Source organism: Anarrhichthys ocellatus, unplaced genomic scaffold, assembly GCF_004355925.1.
Source record: "Anarrhichthys ocellatus isolate YVR2014 unplaced genomic scaffold, GSC_Weel_1.0 scaffold11, whole genome shotgun sequence".
NCBI lineage: Eukaryota > Metazoa > Chordata > Actinopteri > Perciformes > Anarhichadidae > Anarrhichthys > Anarrhichthys ocellatus.
The window spans coordinates 10768535-10790781 of NW_022280041.1; the positions used below are offsets into that span (position 1 = coordinate 10768535).

General features: G+C 44.3%; 1 protein-coding gene across 4 annotated transcripts in view; it reads left to right on the top strand.

Moving 5' to 3' along the window:
• Nucleotides 1-304: 304 nt before the first annotated feature.
• The window catches only part of dock11 (dedicator of cytokinesis 11), a 53536-nt gene continuing 31593 nt past the window's right edge, over nt 305-22247 (top strand). For all 4 annotated transcript variants that reach the window (XR_004212900.1, XM_031851413.1, XM_031851414.1 and 1 more), the window contains exons 1-18: nt 305-625; nt 4734-4850; nt 5324-5413; nt 6145-6227; nt 6808-6874; nt 8780-8875; nt 9216-9350; nt 10242-10425; nt 11387-11466; nt 12847-12930; nt 13121-13261; nt 14560-14838; nt 18337-18459; nt 18591-18673; nt 18830-18952; nt 19178-19254; nt 20039-20223; nt 20383-20448. Coding sequence is in view for 3 of the 4 variants with exons in the window: in XM_031851413.1 (XP_031707273.1) it covers nt 521-625; nt 4734-4850; nt 5324-5413; nt 6145-6227; nt 6808-6874; nt 8780-8875; nt 9216-9350; nt 10242-10425; nt 11387-11466; nt 12847-12930; nt 13121-13261; nt 14560-14838; nt 18337-18459; nt 18591-18673; nt 18830-18952; nt 19178-19254; nt 20039-20223; nt 20383-20448 (2118 nt within the window). In the remaining variant the exon portion in view is untranslated. The remainder of the gene's footprint in view (nt 626-4733; nt 4851-5323; nt 5414-6144; nt 6228-6807; nt 6875-8779; nt 8876-9215; nt 9351-10241; nt 10426-11386; nt 11467-12846; nt 12931-13120; nt 13262-14559; nt 14839-18336; nt 18460-18590; nt 18674-18829; nt 18953-19177; nt 19255-20038; nt 20224-20382; nt 20449-22247) is intronic.

The following is a 22247-nucleotide window of genomic DNA, read 5'->3' on the forward strand; positions in this document are numbered from 1 at the left end:
ACTTCCTTCACATGACACAAGTTGAGACGCGAAGTTTCTTAATTTGTTCCCTTCTTTTGTCACTATTATATTCATTTTAACGTTCTCACAGCTATCAGAATGTACACGTGTCTATGGTTCCAATACGTTTATATTTATAACAATATTATTTTATTGTATTTATCCATCCAGTATATAGCGGATATACAAGGAATTGTGTTTACCATTATGATTTTGGTTAACAGTGTCAGGTTACCGCCCTCTCCGTGTCTACATTGCCGATCTTTGGTTATTTTCTGCCCATCTGAGGAGAAGCGGAAGTAGGAACGAGTGAAGCATCTCGCGCTGTTCAGCCCTCTCTGCTCTCCTCTCATCAGCAGCAGCTCCGCCTCGCGACGCGAACCGCTGGCTGGTTCACCTCCAACCGACTCAACCCACATCTGGCTGTCACACACAGCAGTGCTGCCGCTCCGTCCGGTACCGCGGCATGCTCGTATTCACACCGGGACATACGTGGTGGATTTAAAACCGGCGGGGCGCAATGTCTGAGGTTCGAAAATTCACAAAGAGGTTAAGCAAACCCGGGACGGCCGCGGAAGTCCGGCAGAGCGTGTCGGAGGCTGTGAAGAGCTCCGTGGACCTTGTGGTGAGCAGAGCCTTTAATGCAGTTTGTGGACCGGCTGCGGTCATTTTAGCTATAACACGGGTAATGTAACTAACGTTAACCGGTTAGCCAGCTGCCCTCTTCTCCGGTCTCCTTGAGGGGAAATGTCCATTTTCAAGTCGTCTCTACATTGCTACTGTTCATGTTAGTTTTTATGTCCACGTTTGTCAGACTCGAGCTCTGGTAACGTTGCACCGAAACAGTTTTTTATCAGCGTCACTGGCTGAGCGCTACATTCTGGGTAGAAGACGGGTCATTACGGAGCGGTTAAATGCCGCCAATTCGACTCCCATATATTGGCTCGGCTTTTCTAAATTGCCGGCATTACAAAACACTATGACATTGTGCACAGGAACACGTGTGTGTGTTTTTCCAGTCATGTGCGGCTCCTTTTGTGTGCTGGCGGATGAAGAGCAGTGCCAGCAGGACAGCTGCAGCATGGCTTCCCTGTCCTTGTGTGTATGAGAGAGAGCTCCTGTATTTCTGCTGCAAATGGCCACATTATGCAAAAGAAGGCAGTGCATGCATGTTCTTGTAATTTATGTCTATTGCTAATGACATTTGTGCAAGATATATATATATTTTTACGGCTTTTGCTTTCCCCCTCTCCCATTTGAATCAATAGCAGTGCTCGTGGCTGATATAGTGCCTTGGAACAGACAGCGATAATGAGGGATTATAGGCGCAGTGGTTTGAGATGAATGGCACTGAGGATCCTGCTAACACAACGTGTGTGTGTGTGTGTGTGTGTGTTTGCGTGCGCGCCCCCGTGCGTGTGAACTTATTTTCATGTCAGTAAGACTTGACATTTGTCTTGAGACTTCCAGTGATGTCAGTGCAGATTAACTTATTTTTGTTTTAACTAGAAACATCTGGTAACTTCTCATTGTGTGACATCAACCTAAAGCTCAGCAGCAGAGTTGGATAAGTTAGTATGAGAGATAAACTCTTGTTCTCACGGGATTAGTCTGTAGTCTTATGATGATCATCTTGAGGAGTGTGACGCAAAGAGGTCACCAGTGTAATAATCATGTGATATGGTTTTGATTTCCGCAAAAGAGGTGAGAGTGTGTGTGTGTCTTGTTTGTGGCCACGTGTGATGTGTGTGCTCTGATGTTTTTTAGAGTAGCAGGTTTTGGCTGCTCGTTTTATGGAATAAACGGTTGGCTTGTTAACTGAGAACAAACGTTGTTTTGTGTGCGTGTGTGTGTGTGGGGATTCCCTCCGGCATGCTGTGACCATGCTTCCTGTGTGAATGTGTCCATGTGTTCCTCCTGTCATTCTGAACATCTGTATGAAGTCAGTCCTATTCTCTAGGTCCTCCCTTCCTTTCCTCCTGGTTTCACATGTTTCCTAGCAGAGAGTCAAATACGACTTTATAGAAGGAGATGGAAGATTGAGCACATGACTAAAGGTCAAAAGGTGGAGTGACATTTTAACTCGTCAAACACAGGTGTGACTAACGACATCTCTTGATTGCTGCCTTGCGTTGCAGTGATTCCTGGACAGAGCCATCGTTAATGTCATTAGTTCCACATGTGCTTTTTCTTCTCAAGTGAAAATGTCTTAAGGTCTGTGAATCTGATTATTCGGGGGGAGGGGGAGACTGTGTCTTTTTGCTAAAAATTCTAGTGTGAAAACGACAGAAACAAGACGTAAGGGAACCATTTTAGAGGAATGCGCTGTTGCCATATAGGGTGTAGATATGTCCCATTGTCTTTCAAAGCAACAGTAGGACTTGTTCAGCTCATTCATGGAGTGGGGGGCTTTGTTATTTGTCGTTTAGCATCTCTCACCGCCTTACTAAACCTGTATTTTGCCTCTTTATACATGTCCTTGTCCCCACTCCTCAATGCCTGATCCTTGTGCAGCCTTACCTGTCTGAGTTCTGCTGTGAACCAGGGTTCGTCGTTGTTATAACTTGTTGTTATAACTCACCCTGGTGCTTGTTGGAACACCGCTGTCTTCACAGAAGCTGATCCTCTGTGTGCTCATCCAGACTGTTGGTAGCAGTCCTGAAAACATCCCAGTCTGTACAGTCCAAGCACGCCCGAAGATCCTCCATAGCTTCACTGGTCCACTGCTTAAATGTCCTCACCACAGGTTTACAGAGCTTTAGTATCTGCCTGTATGCAGGAATCAGATGGAACATGACACGGTCAGAGTGACCCAGTGCAGCACGAGGGACGGCGTGATAGGCCCCGCTGATTGTGCTGTAACAGTGGTGGAATGTAAACACCGACCAGTATGAATGAAGCGAACTCACGGGGGGAGTAAAAGGGTTTCCAATCATCATCATCATCATCATCATAGTAGTCTTCGTCCCCTGGAGGCAACACTGGTGGGAGTTGTGCTTTGTACTCAGTGATTGGTGTTTGAAGTGTTCTCCGGCCTGGTTGATAGCTTGCGTCACGCAGTTACGCCCAAATGTTAGGCCATGTCCTTTCATGTTTTAGCATCTCTCTCTATTTCTCAATCAGGGAGACGATGGCCTCACAGCTGCCTGCTTGTGATCCTTCAGCGTCTTTCCTCTTCTAGGAAAGCAGAACTCTCACTCTCGCTCTCTCGCTCTCTCTCTCTCTGTAACATGATCAGCGTTGCAGTGGAGCCACTGTGCGCTGCCGGTTGCCTCTGACTTATAGCGCTGCGGTTCAGCTTGTTGCACATGACAGGAAGCAGAGCCGCTGCTTTCGGGTGCAGGGCCCGGTACAGTCATGCATAATGCTTTCAACAGACTCAGTTTTTTATGTGTTTCACTGCAGCTCAGGTTGCTGCTTGTCCGTTCATTGTTCGGCGTTCATGTAAAAATATTTATAAAAAAGTGATGCTACATAATTCAGAGAGGAATCTGCAAACACTTAATTTCCCTTTTTGAAAGTATGATCAGGGTTGGGAAGTTGTGGTCAAAACAAGGAAAAAACTCATGCAGACAACTGAGAAAGCCGGGGTCTGGTGGAAAAATCTGCAGAGAACACATACTCGTAACCAGCTTATTTCACAGGCCAAATTAATGGTTAGAAAACACTGAAAGGGAGAACTTTCTTTCCTTTAGATACCAGGATATTCAAGGAGATTTGAACCCCTTTTAAACCTCACTGAACTAATACTGTACAGCCAAACCGTGTTCAAAACCACAGGGCTTTATTTTCCAAACTCTCAGGAAATGTGGAGTCTTGGGTTGGAAGATTTGACTCGGTGTAAACATCATATAGCTTCATTGAGGAGTTGGAACGAGCTGATACACAACATGTCAGACGGTGTGGAATTCAGAATGTCTGGAAAAACTGCACATCAAGCCTGTGTGGCTGTGGCTCAGCACTGTGGCACAGACGCTGATCACATCCATACGATTCCTCTGCCCGGTGTCGCTCAGCCCAGGCTTATCGGCTAAGCTATTCATCACCCTCGTCACTGCTTGGCTCGAGCTTAAACTTTCTTGGAATTAATTGTGAATCTTTCCAAGTGGTTGTGATCACATCTTGACCTAGAATGCTAGGTTTTAGCCTGTCGGCCCCTTTAAGACATAATGCAGAAAAGGCTGATTTCATATCATCCACTTCTCTATGAAACTCAAAACAGGAAGTTATGATGTTTAGCTCTGACATGTGATATATTTCTTGTGTTTGTTTTTTTCATTATTACATATCATTGTCGAGCACAAGCACTGTATGCAACAGCTCATAACTATCAAGTCAAAAGTCATAATTTGTCCATACCACTGCTGCTTTGTCTCACATTTCTGGCTCCCTTCTGTCTTTGCCCATCTATTTGTTCTCCCTTTCTCCATCGTTTGCCTTTTTTTCCCATCCACCCACAACTCTGAGCAACTGCCCCCCTTCTACCGTGACACTCCTCTGAACTTGAGTGGTTGTTTCAACCTGATTTCTTGTGGTTCTGCTTTTGCACGGGCGGTGAAAGGTTCTGGGGGTGAGCCCTTGTTAACTTCTTTCAAGGAACACGGTCACGTAGAGCTCGCAGGAGCCACAGCAGAGGAATGGACACAGTGAGCCGAGCGTGAGACCAAAAATAAATAGTTTTGTTTACTTGAAGTCACATGTGTTTGTGTTCTGTCCCGTCTTCCCCCTCTCAGGAGCAGCCAAAGATTATTGAACCGCTGGACTATGAAGCCGTGGTGTTTCAGAGAAAGGCCCAGATCCACAGTGACCCCCACCGAGACCTGCTGCTCTGCCCCGTGGACGATGTCTCGGTGAGTCCTCTCCTCCCCGCTCATTTCCTGCTGCGTCCTCTTCCTCCCCGGGATGAACTCATAACCCTCATATTCAGCCAAATCGGCAGCTTTTTTTTTTTTACCTTTCTTGTAAAACTGTCTGAGCCAAACGCGAACAAAGAGCTGTAAAATATCCCTTTTTAAAGAAAGGTTTCCCATCATCAATCACTGTTCATCCCCAACACACCCGGCTCAATTATTTACGGGTCAAACACGATGCAGCCCGGTACCTCTGCTCTGTACTTACTGCTGTCAATTGAAACATGTGGCTTTGTTTAGAGGCACGTCTCGCTCTGCGTCTAGTTTTCTTCGTATTTGCGCCTCCTGCTTCCTCTCATCCACTTTCTCTTTGCCTGTTGTTTGTGGCTCCCTGTTGTCTTAATGTTTGATGGGAAGATTAAAAAAAGAACAGTCACTGTAACGTTGTTTGTTTTTTGCCTGTGTGCACGCAGGAGTCCCAGGTCTCGCGGCAGAGGAGGACCGTCGTTCCCTCGGTGCCTCAGAACGCTGAGTGGGAAGCCCGGAGTCTGTTTGCCAAAGAGGTACGACTACCCAGCAGTCCCACAGCAGTCCCATGTGGTGACCCGGCCACACGCGTTCTCAAACCACACATTTGTAACAGTTTCTAAAGGAGCTTTTGGAGTGAGAAAAATGGCGGGGTCCATAGGTGACATTAAATCGTCTCAGTAATATGACTTTTATTCCTCTTAATAATTACAATCTGCTCAATAAAAAGCAGACATAAAATTACTTCACACAGGCCTTTATGACATTCCGCCTAAAGTGGTCACTCCAAGCTCATAAAGAAAGGCAGAATGCACAGGCCAGTAGTAAACACACTCTGTACGGATGATAGATTGTACCGGCGATGAGAAACAGACTCCTCTGGCCTGACGTGTGGATAAACTCTGCTGCTCTGCCAGCTCTCATGACTGTGATACAGCATGGAAACAACTGTCGTAGGGATGGTGAAAACAGACTCGGCATCCACCGAACAAAGATCCTTTCAGCGGACTTAATTGAGAATTTCTGCGTGCAGTTCCACACTGAACAAGAAGTAATGTGCACAATGAAAACCATCTTGAGCAGTAGCAAGCAGAAGTCAGTTCTCCTGCTACTTTGCAGACTTATTAATAAATAATGAATAGATATGATTAAAGAATAGATGAATGGTATGGAGCTGGTTAGGTCACTCTGCTGCTGTTGCGTGCTTGTTATATTTGAGAGGATCTGCTGCCTCTAATCCAGCTCTCTGTGTTCATGTGTTTGGCAGTGCATCAAGATGTATAACACCGACTGGCACGTAATCAACTACAAGTATGAGGCTTACTCCGGTGACTTCCGCATGTTGCCGAGGTAAGTAAGACATGGGGGACGTTGAGGGCAAAACAAACAGAGGTTTTTTTGCTGCCAATTCTGTAACATGTACAAGAGATTTACTCCGCTCGCTCATGTGGGTCTGCCGGATGACAACATGCAACAAATCGCCGTGTCTGCGTATTAATGCAGCTCTGATGAAACACTGCATACAAACTGAAATAACTGCACAGAGTTCAGACAGAGTTTTCCTCCACAACACAACAGGTGCAGCCCAGATGTTCTGAAGTCATATTTAAATGGTGATAAAGCTTCCTAAGGAAATTATTTCTTATCACTGCAACCTGCACTTGAACCATACATTGAGGTGAAAGAGACATGTGCGTAGCAACACTTTACAAATGCAATCAAAATTCCAGGAATAAAACCCCGATAATACAATAACAGACGAGGTGAAACCAGATTTACTGCCCAACACAGGACATACATAGCAGAGCAGAGATTTGTTGCATGCTTTACAAAGAGGACAGACGTAGCGCGATGGCAGACTGCACCACAGTAGGTAGGGGGGGCTGATTTATTGCAGACTGCTGACCCTCACTCACTGTTCTTTCTAAAGCAAAGGCCTGAAGACGGACAAGCTGCCAGCCCACGTGTTCGAGATCGACGAAGACACCAAAGACGAGGTGAGTAGCGCCGTTAGATCGCAGACATTGATCATTAGTCTGCTATTGAGTCAGAATGGACAGATCGCATACATGCACAGCTTCCAGCGATGTGCTGTAAACCCTGCTTGGAAAAAACAATGATATCCTTTTAATCTTTTTGAATCACGGAGATGTGACATCAATTTGGCTGCATATCCTGAAAATATGAGCAGCCATTGGCAGCGCGGACATGCTTTGAACCGGTGATTGTGCCGTGTCACCTTGTCGCCTGTGACTTATGGTCCGTCCGTCCGTCCGTCCTTCAGTCCACCCAGCAGTGTGACCTCTCAGACTGAGTGCTGGGCAATGAAACCAGTAGCTTTATATGTCCTATAAATAGCCCTCATCGATTCCACCCTCCCAACCCCGGGCCGGATGCGGATATACTTAGACAGAGAGCGGGTTTAATTGAAGGAATATAAATGCTGCTGCCAGCCAGGACGGGGAGAGCAGGGAGGAGATGGCTCTATTAGAGGCCACTCTACTCTTACAGTATCTCTGCATTTTCATTTCTGGCTGTGATGTCTAGACAGGCTAGTAGCAAGACCATTTAAGAATAAAAAGAGCAAACACACATACACTTATGATTAGGCAAATAATGCAATTTTATTATATTTTATCTTGTAGAAATGTTTGCTTCTCCGTGTCCTTTTATAACCTTTTATATCCATCCCCGGGCCACAGCAATACATCAATATTAATGCAGTCAGGGACATTAGGCATTAGGTGACAACGCTAAGTACAGCACCGTTGTTGGTATGAGGCAGGGTGTGGCGTGTTTGTATGGTGGTTTGATGGAAGTATGGACTTGAGCAAGCTGTGGGAGGAGAGCAGCCAGCCAATTAGATTACAGGACAAGGCTGAGGAGAAAGACGGAGACGTGGCGCTCGGCTGGAGGACAAAATGCCACTTCAGTGTGATTAGGCTCATACATTTGTATATGAGCGAGACCATTCCCTTGTGATGGATGTTTGTGGGGTCTCGGGTGCTGATGAACAGTCCCATGGTAGTTATGAGAGGGAAAGGCTGCAGAGACGGGACTGAGGCTGAGTTATGATGGACCCTTTATTGGAAACCAAAGAAATTCTCCTGATGAATTAATTTGGCTATAGAGCGTGTGATTAGAATTTATGGCGTTTTTCACAGACGGAAATATGTTATGATACTGAAGCTGTGGTTAGTGAGCATCTCTCACTACCAGGTACACATTTTCTATACAGATATGGAACTAAATGTTATAAACAATGTCAAAATGAAGCTGTAGAGATTGTAAACTGTCTACAAGAACAGTGACTGTTGTGATTCTTAAAGGGATAATGGGGTTTGTATGAGGTACTTATTGATAGTAAGTGTTTTACCTACAGTAGATGGAGTTTGGAGAAACAGACAGGAGTACCAGCACTTGAGCAAAGCAAGGTACTGCTGCAGACAGTGGCAGACACCTTAAAGAAATCAATATCAGTTTAAGTGTACGCTATATTTAGAATATTTTCACAGTCATGTCTGACAGGGAACTAAAGCCGTTATCTATGCTCTCTCTGGTCAACCCCTGCCTCGATCAGTTTAGTTAGTTTGTGTTATTGTGTGACTTTGGTGGTTTTAAAGGGTTTATTTACAACACAAACAAACTTACCGTTCGGGGCAGCGGTAGACCAGAAACTCCCGTCCACAGCAGCACATTGCTTTGCTCCAGAGCTGGTCTTCCTGTCTGTTTCTCCAAGACCGCCGTCTACTTCAGCTAATACACTGACTAGAGATAATTACCTCCCACAACCCCACTTAAAACAATCTGAACTATCTCTTTAATATGTAGGAACCATTAACCTGAATTAACCTGAATGATAAGGTCTGTCAAGATTGATTTCCTGTGTTTGTGTGTGTCAGGACACATCGTCGATGTGCTCCCAGAGGGGAGGCATCATGAAGCAGGGCTGGCTTCAGAAAGCCAACATCAACAGCAGCCTGTCTGTCTCCATGAGGGTGAGTCACCACCAGACGTCCCGTCTGTTATTCATACAACACGACAGCAACAAATGAAAGAATGACAGCGAAACGTAGCGTTCACCACAGAGACATGGAAACTCTTCGTTGTACTTTGTGGCTTGTACGCTGTTAAAACTTTCTCTGTCATCGTCTGCATTAATCCATACCATCATATTGTATTATATATTATGATCAAGAAACGTTTTTAAATCATGTTAGCAGAGCAACTTAAATGTAGGCAAAACCAGAAGAAGCCACATTTAATGCTGCATTTCTCTGTTCCAAGCTGTTCAGAATCCTAACCCTCTGACTTGCTCTCTACTGCTGTGAATTGCAGGTGTTCAAAAGGAGATTCTTCTACTTGTCTCAGCTCCCTGACGGCTCCTACATCCTCAACTCCTACAAGGATGAGAAGAACTGCAAGGAGACCAAAGGATCCATCTACCTGGACTCCTGTATAGACGTTGTTCAGGTAAAAAAAACAAATGCACAGTTGAGATTAAGGCAAAAGCTGAAGCAACAACCCTTTTTTTTTAGTTTGACAAACTCTTAATGGGATAGTTTGGATTTTTTTGAAGTGGGATTGTATGAGGTACTTATTCATAGTCAGGAGTACGAGAGCAAAGTAATGTACTGCTGTGGTATCCCCCGTAAAAGGTATAAACTATATGTGTATGTTATGTTTAGAATAATAATTATTTTTAGAATAAGAACATCGCTTTGCTCCCGTGCTGGTACTCCTGACTGTTTCTCCAACTTGCCAACAACCCTCTTCAACCCCACTTCAAAAAATCCGAACTATCCCTTTAAGCTTTCATGGTGCCATGCTGCTCGTTTATTTGAACTCCTTTTGGTCTATCTCCCTCTGTGCCTGCTGTGAGTTTTCAGTTTTTGGCACGAGCTCTCGTCCTCGTGAAAGTCAGTGTGTTTCCCTGTCATGGGGCTTTTAGTCGCTTCAATTAGATGGATTTACAGCATTCCAGTGACTTGCTCAGAAGAGTCCCGTTCTAGCAGATTATGAGGGGCTGCTGCTGTTGGCTCATGGCACCGGCTGGTACCTCATTCAGGTCTGCGCTGAGCGGAGAGGCTGCCAGGAAGCTTTCAGCTTGATGAGCACATTCAGAAGTTCATCAATGGGAAGAGTGAGGAGACTCATTCCGGCTGGTGAAGCTTGTGGAATATGCTGTGTTTTCGGTCGGCTGATTTTAACCTTCAGGGGAAATGTTGCGTTTCCCCAAACTATAGCACTCCTCCTATTACCAGAATATAGCCTGTTCTTTATTCCATTGTAAGTGTTTGAGAAAGAAAGTGAAACAAAAAAAAACAAAGTATATAAAATACAATGACTCTTCCCCCCCGTCAGAGCCCTAAGATGCGGCGCAATGGCTTCGAGCTGAAGATGCAGGACCGCTACAGCCACTTCCTGGCTGCGGACAGCGAAGCAGAGATGGAGGAGTGGGTGATCACGCTGAGACAGGCTCTGCAGAGCACCACCGAGGCCAGCCAGGACAGGAGGAATGGTGCAGAGACGCTGGACTGTTCCCTGGGTGAGTTATACCGTACCAACATAGTCTACATATATCTGTCCAGATCATCTTTCAGCCAACCTATTATTTACAGTCTTATTGAAAGGTTGCTGTATTGTCATGGTCCAGTTAGCTATGATAATAATAATAATAGCATGTTTGTGCATAACCTCTGAGCCTGGTTTAGTGGTAGCCAGGGTTAAAGTAATCCATCTCCCTGGCAGTGGAGGGAATCCTAAACTCCCCTCAAAGTAAGAAGTCTGATCCCTGTGTTATGACATTTTAATGGCTTCCAGATTACAATGATACAGAGGCAAGAACTATGCTTACTAATACACATATAGCTGCTACCAGTAGAGAGATAGAAGCTTCCACATCAGCAGTAAATTCTTCTAGAATATAGTCAGCCGTGCAGGTACGAGTATATCAACACCTTCAGCTGTTACCTTTGTTCTTTTCACTCTTTAGTTTCTCTCCCAAATTCTCTCAAGTGTGTGTTTCTTCAGGGGGCTGAGCTGTGGAAGAATACCAGCAGCTTTATGCAGCTTTATGCCAGCATCCACGGGCCCTTTTTCCCTTATATAATAATATACTCTCTCTGCAGAATGTTCTGGTGAAAGTTAATAGGCCTAGCTTGGTCAGAGATGCTGATGAAGGACGGAGAAAGATGGAGGGGCGCTCTGGGTTCACTCAGTCCATCATGTGTCACCTGGGAGTCAGCAGAATAGCGAACAGCCTCGTTTTAATTCGGCCAGTAGACTGTAAGATAGTAGTTCGTCCGTCTGGGAAACACACCTTGCAGACAGCCACATAGGAAGCCATTAGATAGATAGATACTTTATTAATCCCACAAGGGGAAGTTGTTTTGCTCATCAATCATTAGGGAAGCAATGTGTGAGCATAGTGCTATTTGTTGTCAGACTGGGTCTCTGTGCATTCTGATGACCTTTACTCATGTGTGCTCACTGTCCCGTTCGATCAGATGACGACACTACCAGCCAAGGTAAAGGTGAGAGCCTGCTGGAGAGCCTGGGGAGGAGCTTACAACCTGAACTTATGAAGGTATGAGTAAAGGATGGATGGTTATGAGTAAATACAGACAGATTCGCTGAGTTAGTGAGATATAGATATACAGAAACATGTAACGTTATTACATCTCAAGTATATCATCTTTTTAGGGGTCTACCGAATAGTTTGAAGCTTCGAAGCTTCACTCATAACATTGACATTCGAATTCTAAATCAACATTCGTATGCTGCGCAGCTCTTTTTAGGTTCGTCTTTTCTTTTCTTGTTTTCTGCATGTGTCTTTAAACCCGGCTCTGCACAGTGCGTAGGGTGCAACAATTAGCAGTAACTCCAGAAGTCAATATTTGTATAAAAACAAAAATAGAGAAAAAAGATAGATGTAATCATTTTCAGAAATCGCAAAATGTTAATACCTAATGAAATATTCTGCTTTAATCTGTATGTGTTGGCTCTCCTGCTTGGTGCACAAAGGGAGGCACAGTCATAAAATGTGATGACGTCATAAAGGATGACAGACATTCAAAGCTTTATTCAAAAATCTTAATAGAAGCTTTGAAAGTAAAAAAAAAAAAATGTCACGATACAGTCCTACATTTATTGTTGTCTACATCCCTGTGGGCATTTTGTTCATGTAATTATGTTTTATTTGTAAAAAAAAAAAAAAAGAAAAAGAAAAGCTCATCTCTAAAATGAGTCTGAGCTTTGGTACCAGACCACATTCATAATCTCTTGCTCATAAATGTCTGCATGATGGAAGAGCTGTAGCAGAGCAGCTCTTTTGTTGAACTCTTTTTTTCTTCTTCTTTTGTTTGAGTTTGTTTTTTAAGCCTGTGAACAGCAGCGTTTATTCTACAGAGACCGTGCTGTTTTAATAAGTCCATAAAGCCAGATCTACACTCGGACAACAAAGCCCTCTGTGCTCTGTGCTGCTGTTTCACTGCTGTTTGCTCTGGGCCACTCCAGCGCAGCTTCTCCCTCTCCACGCACAAGATCACTGGAGTTTGTCTGCAGGCCGGTCACAGGGAGAACAGGAAGAAAGGGGGAGGAGAAGTGGGGAAGGAGATGGATTAGGGCTCTTACCGTGACCTGAGGGGTTTGATATGTTTTTTCTCCATTAGATGCCCATCTTTTCCGTTTGTCTCGGTCTGTTGATGCTCGTCTTCTGTCTCGCTCGGTGTCTGTTTTTCTGTTGGTTTACCAGCAGAGACAACAGTCTGCGGTACAGGGCCCATTATTGGGCCCAACGGATGACAATAACAATTGGCGAATATGAAATAGAAACATGGCCCTTATATTTCTACAAGCCAGCTTACAATGTGTTGTATAAAGCATCAGCAAACATTAATACCGTATACAATCATTTACCGTCTTTCGTTTTTACTCACTTCCATTCTTCCTCTCTGTGTGTCTGCAGTACGCCAGGGAAACTGACCAGCTCAATAAGATGAACAGGAATGATGGCAGACCAAAGCTTTTCTCTCTGGATCCTGAGACGCAGGTATACAAGACGCTGCTTTTATAACCTGGTTATCCTATGATTTATTTATTTCACTATTGATTCAGACTATTTGATCTCTCCTCCCCTTTCCACCATGTTTACCTCTCCTTTGTCCTCTCCACTGGATCAATCTTTCTCTTCTTGCTGATTTATCTCCTGCCTTCATGCTTCCCTCCTGTCCGATATCCAGAGGCTGGACTTCTCAGGCATCGAGCCAGATGTGAAGCCCTTTGAGGAGCGCTTTGGCCGCCGCGTCGTGGTCAGCTGCCACGACCTGACCTTCAGTCTGCAGGGCTGCGTCAGTGAGAAGGGAGATGGCGTCCTCACGAATGTATGTTGCCGTCTGACTCCCACATGAAAGATTAATTTCATATTCTGCTAATATGATTCTGCTAATACTTGGCGCTACTACTTTCTATGTTTTGCCAAGTTCTACTACCAATGATGAACTGTAAAGGGGTATTTTAGTTTGAATATTTTGAGGTGGGGTTGTATGAGGTCCGTACAGACAGACAGGAGTACAGGCATTTAGAATATTTATAATTAAATAAAGTCAAAACTATCCATTTAACCAATAACTTTTTATAGTCAAATAGATGATCAGAAGAGCTTATGATCAAAAAATAAATTAAAACAAGATTAGAATATATAGATAAATAAAATAAATAAATAGGCACGCTGAGACTTAAAAGACCGTAAAAGTGAAATAATAATAATAATATTTTTGAAAATACGTTTCTTGTGATTTTGTCTGTATGCACTTAAGCATTACTAATCCCAACACACAATCGTCCTTTGCTGCCCCAGAAAGCTCACCTTCATAATTCATGTTGGCCTGTCTGGAAGCAGCGGTAGTGCTTTGTTGCAATACATTTAGTTTATGATCAAATCAGTTTGCATCAAACAATTCCACACACTGAGGTTGCTGCATTGTTTCCCCTTTTTGTTCTTTGAAGCTAGAATCACCTGAGCTTTACATTTTCTTGCTCCAAATAAACAAGAACGTCTGCAAGAAGTCAGTCTGAGTGGCGGAAACGTCTTCAATGTGATTTCCGAAAAGAGCTCCCGGCGGCATGAGACAGCAGTTTAGAGCGTGTGTGAGCACCAGCTTTGTCAGAGGGGGTTGCTGCAGTCATAAAACATTGAGTTGCTTGCTGGTGCATTAGAGAGGCTGGTAGGAGAAGAGAACTGACTCATATTCGTGGTTTGGAAGCTCTCTCTCTTTCCCTTCCCTCCGTTCCTTCCACAGCCTCTGATAGCTTTAATGTTTCTTGGATGGAGTCGGGCTCATCCAACATGCAGGAACCATCCGTCATTCAAAAGTGTGTGTGTGGCACCACTGTGGAGCCAACGTTTGCTTCCAAACTAGGGATGAGCTAATATTTGTTTTAAGAGGCTGATATACAGAAAGGCGATGATTATATGATATTAATCCTCACATAGTTTGGCTCAATTCTCTGTCACATATTCCATAAACATTTGTGCATGTAATAAAACCCCTACTGAAGCAAGTTAATGCATCCAAATGTTAGGTGCTGGATAAAGTTAGCGTGAAATGTGATGTACAGTAAATGAGTCCAGGGATATTATCGCTTAACATCCTTTAACCGTCTCTGTGCTGGACCCCAGGTGGAACCGTTCTTCATCAGCCTCGCCCTCTTTGACGTCTCCAAGAGCTGTAAGATCTCGGCCGACTTCCACGTCGACCTCAACCCGCCCTGCGTCAGGGAGATGCTGACCGACGCCTCGGGCCAGCTGTCCCCTTCATCCGACTCAGAGGGCGGAGGAGGAGGAGTCAGGGAGGGAGGCGGGGGAGGTGGAGTCATGGTGAACGGAGACTCCGCCAGAGGGAACGGCCTGCCCGTTCTCCAGAGGGTGTCGGAGGCTCTGCTGCGCTTCCCCACACAGGTAGAAACTAGGCTGTGATTACAGAGCTGTGTGATTGAGGAAATGACTCACTGATAGTGAGCAGCCAATCAGAGGAGAGTGTGAAAGCTGATTCATCGTTGTGTCATTCAATCACACCTTGATCACACAGATCAAGGTGTGAATAACACAATGTGCCATCCTTTTAGTCCATTAGTGTCTTCTGAAAAAAACCAAAAAAAAACCTAATTGGCTTAAATTCATTTTTATATTCATGATACTAATAAAAAAAAAAAGTGAGATTGTTTATCAGTGTTTTATATCTAGCAAAATATGACTGTAGGAAATAGGAGAAAAAAGAGTCAGTCAACTGGTAGCTGATTTGATGGGTAAAGAATTCATCAAAACAAGATTATAAAAGTGATGTAAAAGATGATGGTAAATTTGCAATTACAAATTTTTGAAGTTACAACATGAAAGATCTCAGTTTCGTTCTCTTTAGCAGCGCTCACAGCGATAAGCGGTAATTGCAGGTGTGTTTTTGGATCGCCAGAGAGCCAAGCTGTGTCGCCACAGACACCCAGTTCATAATTTTGCCACAGACTCCTTCACAGTTGTTACCTCATTGGCGACAGATAGTGACATTTATTTAAATTAAAATCTTCAGGATTATTACTTGAAGGCAAGCTCCTTTAAGTTTTCTTTAGTCTAAATAATACAGAGAGGTTTGCTGTGTTTTATCTCTGGGATTGGTTTGTACAATTACAAACTAAAGCCACCTTGACTCTGCTGATGTAGCTTGCTTATTAGACTGTCGTCCTGTCATATTAGAGGTTTTGTGTTTTGTGTTTTACTGATTCCTAAATCTCTTTTCTCTCACGTTCAAAGCAATTACACATGAAGAACTGGCTGAAAATGAGCGTTCGTTCAGACTGTGGTTCGCTCTCCCTCTGTGTTGTTTAGGTCGAGCTGCTGGGAGTCAGATGTTAACGACTTTGTCTTTGTAACTCTTAATCTTAGTGTTGTTTCTTGCCGTTTGTTCAGATTGTGTTCTTCTTGTGACAAACCTCTCTTAAAGTTGCTTCAGAAACAGTGAGTTAATCAACATCACCGAGCAAGAATGCCCTTTTATTACCTCTTTTCCATCCTAAACACCAATAAACTGACAACTTGAAACACCAGCGAGAACCTCTATGTGCTGTGGTTCAGAGGGTTGTATTTACAGGAAACCCCTCTGTGTGGTGTGTCCTCAGAAGAACTTTCAGTACCGCCTCTGAAACAGAACTTAGGATTTACAAAGTGAATTATCACCAGTGGAACATTAGTCATACCCTACATTTTCTAAGCCAGGTCAGGTTGCGTTTGAAGGCCGTCCTCAGTCCTGCCTTGCTTTGAAAATGTCGTCACACAGCTCAGCGAGGTGACACACTGCTGAGTTTCAGTAATGGGGCTCAGCGTTCTCATGCTGACTGCAGCTGGTCTGGGTGGGACAAGGGATTTGTGACCGTTTGACGGATTCCCTGTCCTCCTCTTCCTCCTGACATCATGATAATGGAGCTCTTTATCCAAATACACGATGAGGGTTTTTCATATTGTCTGATCTTTCCCGTGCTGTGCTTTCATTTTTCATACTGTTGTAGTTTTTCCAGATGGTGAGTGTCTCCAGACGGTGCTTGGTTCATGTCCAGCCTATAAAAACTTGAAAAAGGATCCACGGGGCCTCAGTTTAGCTCATTCAGGGAACACTTGCGAGTGATTTCAGGATCCCTTAGGTCCACCAGTTTTATATCAGCCAAGTGCTGCTCGGTGATGTAACTTTTAATGTCGCGTCACTTTCTCTGTGTTCGCTGTGTTTTTAGTGGAGAGTTTATTTTGGAAATGATAATGGCCGTGAGTGAGTGTTACTCTTGGCTCAGGCAAACTCCTGCAGGTGCTGTAAGGTGCAAGTACACGCACACACACACACACACACACACACACACAGTCTGTTACTCACCTCTTGGCCCGTTAATATGATTTACTCACTCAGCAAGACTTGTGCCTGTTGTAAATTATCAGCAGTTATAAAACATACTCAGATATTCACTTTCTATTACGGTGATATGTGTCATTACTGGGCTGTGAGGAGATGAATAAGAGAGAGTCAAACAAGTATTTGAGGCAGAAGCAGTATATTTTTTGCTGTTTTCTTATTTCAGATATTTTATTGAGCCGAAGAAGATAATGCATACAGTATATTGTCACTGCTCATTATATGAAAGAATTATATTCATCTACATTTACCGACATAAAACAGATGATATAAAAGATATCGGATTGTATGAAGAATAAGCAAATTAAAAAGAGAAAAAAAAAGTATAAAATATATGTGTATATACTAAATAAAAGAGACAAATCTAAGAAGGTAACTGGGAACCTTTATCTCCCCCTTAGTCTTCCTTATCTTCCTAAACCTCTGCTGTGTTTGTAACAGAGACTGCAGCAGTTGGAAAGCTGCCGACACAAAGTCAAAGAGCCGCCCCAAGTCTCATTCATGGACGTAATGCTACATTATGCCAACCGCCATCTGTGAAAGTGCCACACCGGCAGAACACTTGCATAGAAACACATGCATACAAACAGAGCGGCCTCCGCCTCTGTGATCAGTGTGCAGACCACAGTTTAATTTAGGTGCATTGGGTGTGGTCCAAGGACGGAGCCTCCCGCTCCCACAGTGCTCCTCCTCACCAGCAGCTCTCGGGAGCCCACAGCTTCTGTTCCAGTTCATGACATAATTCACAAATCCAATGCATTTGTCTAAGTGCGAATGTTTTGGGGGGGGGGGTTCTCCAAACTACAAACCGGCGGTTGTTGTTCGTGAGCTATTCTAGGAAGTATGATGTTGAATTAAGGAGCCTTGTTTTCTACAGACGTTGTGCGGCAACAAATGTGCAAGATTGCAACTCAAAGCAGCTGCGTGGTTGTGTTAAAACGCTGAAGACCAGTGATTGAGGGCGGAGGGACAGGGTTATGGCTTGGAGTGCAACCAGGAAGTGTGTCTGTGCTGCTCTCACTCGAAGATGTGTATTATTGATGTGCAGGTTGTGATGTCTGCATCTATTTTGATTTAAAGCCGCATTAGCCGCTGAGACGGTGCCACCGCTCCCTCGGTAGACTCGCTCAGGTTTACGCTGAAACTTTTATGATTTTTATGAGCTCATGTATTAATATGAGCAGCATGGTTTGTCCGAATGTAATCTCTGTCCCCTCCACATTGTTTGTGTGAACTGACACTACAAGCTTAAAAGACGGCCCCATCTCACCAGACCACAAATAGATGTGAGCGCCTGTGTGGTTTTCCTGTAGAACCAGCAGCCACTTCCCCTGCACTTGTAGAGAAGCAGTGGATGGATTTACGACTGAAAAGGCATTTTGAGTTTGAATTGCTGCTGATGATTGCCAGTCTGCTGATACAACCACAGATGTTGTCGTGCACTATGTCATGGAGTCCCTCCTATAATCAGCTCCCTCGCTCCATTTCTCCCTCTCTCTCTCCTCCAGGGGATCTTTTCAGTGACCAACCCCCATGCAGACATCTTCCTGGTGGCCCGCGTGGAGAAGGTGTTACAGAACGGCATCACGCACTGTGCCGAGCCGTACATCAAGACCTCCGACATCAACAAGGTCCACTGCCCCCCCCAAGCTTTTCACCTCATTTAAAGACATACACACAATGAAAGCAGCGCTGGTCTTTGTGTTTTCTGCTCCGTTTTGATTTTGCGTCCTCTGTTTGTCTTGTCACCGTGTCTCCGCAGACGGCTCAGAAGGTGCTCAAAGCTGCCAAGCAGACATGCCAACGCTTGGGCCAGTACAGGATGCCGTTTGCCTGGGCTGCCAAGTAAGACAGGAAGAACCCACGAGTCAAAATATTACTGGAGTCATCTTCGGAACAGCCTCATACAAATGCATGAAAGATAGCATTATGATGAGATGGTTCATTGGGGTTAAAGTCCATTCCTCTGTTATGTACACGCGCTGTGTAATGTGTCCTCAGGCAAGTGTTCAAAGACGCCCAGGGCAGCCTGGACATGGACGGTAAGTTTTCTCCTCTCTACCGCCAGGACAGCAGCAAAGTCTCCACTGACGACATCATCAAGCTGCTGGCCGACATCAGGAAGTGAGTCATTAGCACGCTTCTGCTATTTTAGCCCGTGCTTAGGTACTGTGGCTCAAAACACTCATCCGCTTGCACATTTATGCATGTCAAATAGCATTGCTCTGCATTACAACACAAACTTTTGAGGTCACCCCGTAAATAAATAACACTTTTTAAATGTAGAAAGTGCTTTATTCAGACTTAACTGTGTCTTGTTGTTGTTTTGAATCTCTTTTTCCTCGTCAGACCTGAGAAGAGCAAGCTTCAGACCATCCCAGGACAGCTGAATGTCACCATTGAGTGTGTCCCACCTGACTTCTCAAGTATGTTGTCGCTTGTAAACGCGCCCCTTATTCTAACATTTGTTGAGTCTTAAAACACACATCACTGAACAATGTACAATAGACCCTTAAAGACAAAAATGTCCCCATTGAAACACATTTAAACGACTACTTTTGATTAACGGGCGTTTCCACCAGATTGAGTCCCTTCTCTTGTTTGCTCTACATACATTCTATTTTTCTGGTTTCCAGCACAAAAACTACAAATTCATCTAAATCGAATTTGTTCCTATTTTTATAGCAGTTTTAGGAAGGGGGCATTTTTGTCGTTTAAGATAAATATAAGATAAAAACTAGCATTTAGTAAACACAAAATAATTTAATTTATGTGTTTTACTAGTGTCAATAAATAAAACAGCTGGCATTTAGAGTTAAAATTCTGAAAGTGAATGAATATTTGGTAGTTATGATCAGGACTGAAGTTGGTTAAAGGATTAAACTCTGTGAAAGTGGAAAACAATATTAATTTATAATTGTATGGCAGCTATTGAAGGACATCGGAGCATCTTTTAAAAAAAAAAGAGGCCACGAGGTTTGGTTAAGATAATTAATATTAATATGCAGCCTAAAACTATGTACGTTTGATTTACAAGGTCTCATCTGTAATCAATATCAGTATGTGTGTTTGCACTGACAAGCAGTTTGGGTATTTGCAGTGTACTTCACTCACATATATACGAAATGGCGATGAGTTCGGTGTTGGCTCTGGAAACGTGAACACAGCGTTGGAGGTCCGGTACCCTGACTCCTGCGTTCTCTCCTCCAGATACGGTGACTTCCTCTTACGTTCCCGTCAAGCCCTTCGAGGACGGCTGTGAACGGGTGTCGGTGGAGGTGGAGGAGTTTCTCCCCGACGAGGCCAAGTACAACTACCCCTTCACCACCTACAAGAACCAGCTGTACGTCTGCCCCCTGCAGCTCAAATACGACAACCAGAAGACCTTCACCAAGGTGTGTGGCTCCGAACGAAGCTGGGTCAAAAGTTCATATGAATGATGAAAATCTCTCAGCAACGATTGTGTTCTGTGCTATTGCTGCCTCACGCTCACTCTCACTGATTCTCTGCTCTGCTGTGTGCATTGACTGACTGACGTCATGTTTCCACACCAGGCGAGAAACATTGCAGTCTGCATCCAGTTCAGAGATTCAGATGGAGAAGGTACACCCCCTTTAAAGGTGAGTTGTATGAACTGTATGTATATAGTGTAATATGTAGCGATACTCACACTTGACATTATTCCCAAAATATTACAAGTTAAGACTTTATTCTGGAAATGTTACAACTTTTTTATTGTAACTTCTGATATAATTATTTTTCTTAAAGAATGATAATACCTCATCTTAGATACAGGGAACCTGTATTTTGCCTCTTTATACATGTCCTTGTCCCCACTCATAAATGCCTGATCCTTGTGGAGTCTTAGCTGTCTGAGTTCTGCTGTGAACCAGGGTTCGTCGTTATTATAACTCACCCTGGTGCTTGTTGGAACACAGCTGTCTTCACAGAAGCTGATGTATGACGTCACATCCTCTGTGTGCTCATCCAGACTGTTGGTAGCAGTCCTGAAAACATCCCAGTCTGTACAGTCTAAGCACGCTTGAAGATCCTCCATGGCTTCACTGGTCCACTGCTTAAATGTCCTCACCACAGGTTTACAGAGCTTTAGTATCTGCCTGTATGCAGGAATCAGATGGACCATTACGTGACATGACACACTACAGACTGCCAGGAAGAGGGAGGAGTGTATTCTATAGGTTTTTGATATTTCTGTCAAAAAGCATCCTCAGGACGATATACATGCACAAATAGAAGAACATATAATCGCAGAAAATACAGTCCAGATAAAGTTTAGACTGAACAAAGGACGATCATGCAGAAGATAGATGAGTAGATGGATGGTTGGGGAGGATGAACACAAGCACGCAATTTATTTCCAACGGACTCCCAGGAGCCTGAAGCAAAGGTCATGAGAACTTTCAGAATGTCCTACGTGAGATTTGATCGATGGCAGCGGCCTCAAACACGATTCGTTTCATTGCTTTTCACAAAGTGGAAGTCGGAGTGCAGCTGAGAGGCCAGAAAAGGAGAGAGGAAATGCTTACAGAAGCTGGTTATTATAGCTGGCAGGAGAAGATAATGTATGGTCACTCTTTTCCTCCCTCCTCTTCCTCGCTCTGGCTCTCTGGCCACACATGTCAAATATTTGTGGGTGGAAACTCTTTCCGCTTTCCACAAAATTATTTTTGACTGCTACCGCCAAAGCATTTGCACTTGATGCCCGTGATCGAGTCAGCCCAGACGGGCAGATAAGCATCCAGTCATGCGTGTCATACCTCAGATACTGCACAGTCTGGTCTCGAACAATGGCTGAAGTGCAGCGAGGCCGCATAATGAGTGGGAGCCAGCGGCACACCTCTCAGCAGATTTTAATCAGACGCTCTGGGTTTTTACATCTGACTGTGAGGACATTCTTTTGGAGCTTTGGGGAGCAGGAACGTGGAAGTTCAAGAAGATGGGGTTTCCCAGAGGCTGTGAATTTTTCAATACATTGAACATCAGCTGCATCTAAACTGTCATAAATAGTCGTTATGATCTCAGGTTTGATTCTACCTGAAGCTCAGTGCAGCCGGTTAGAAAACGTCCTGTTTGGTACGGTACATGTTTGAACAGGACAGCCTCTGTGACGGATAAGATCCGAGGCAGCTCCCCCACTCACGCCTGGACCCTCATCCTGATTCCCATCAGCCCCCTGTGCTTGCTGGGCCCCTGAGTGTGTTTCATCTACCGCGTGCCGCCTGCAGCCCTACCGCACCTTGTGACTGCAACAACAGATCTTTGCTGAAATCTGTGTAATCCCCCCCATTCCCTCCCTCCTCCACCTTCACCTCCACCTCCTTCCCCCGCCCGACCTGACAATTTGAACCTTGTCCTCTCTCTCTCTCTCTCTCTCTCTCTCTCTCTCTCTCTCTCTCTC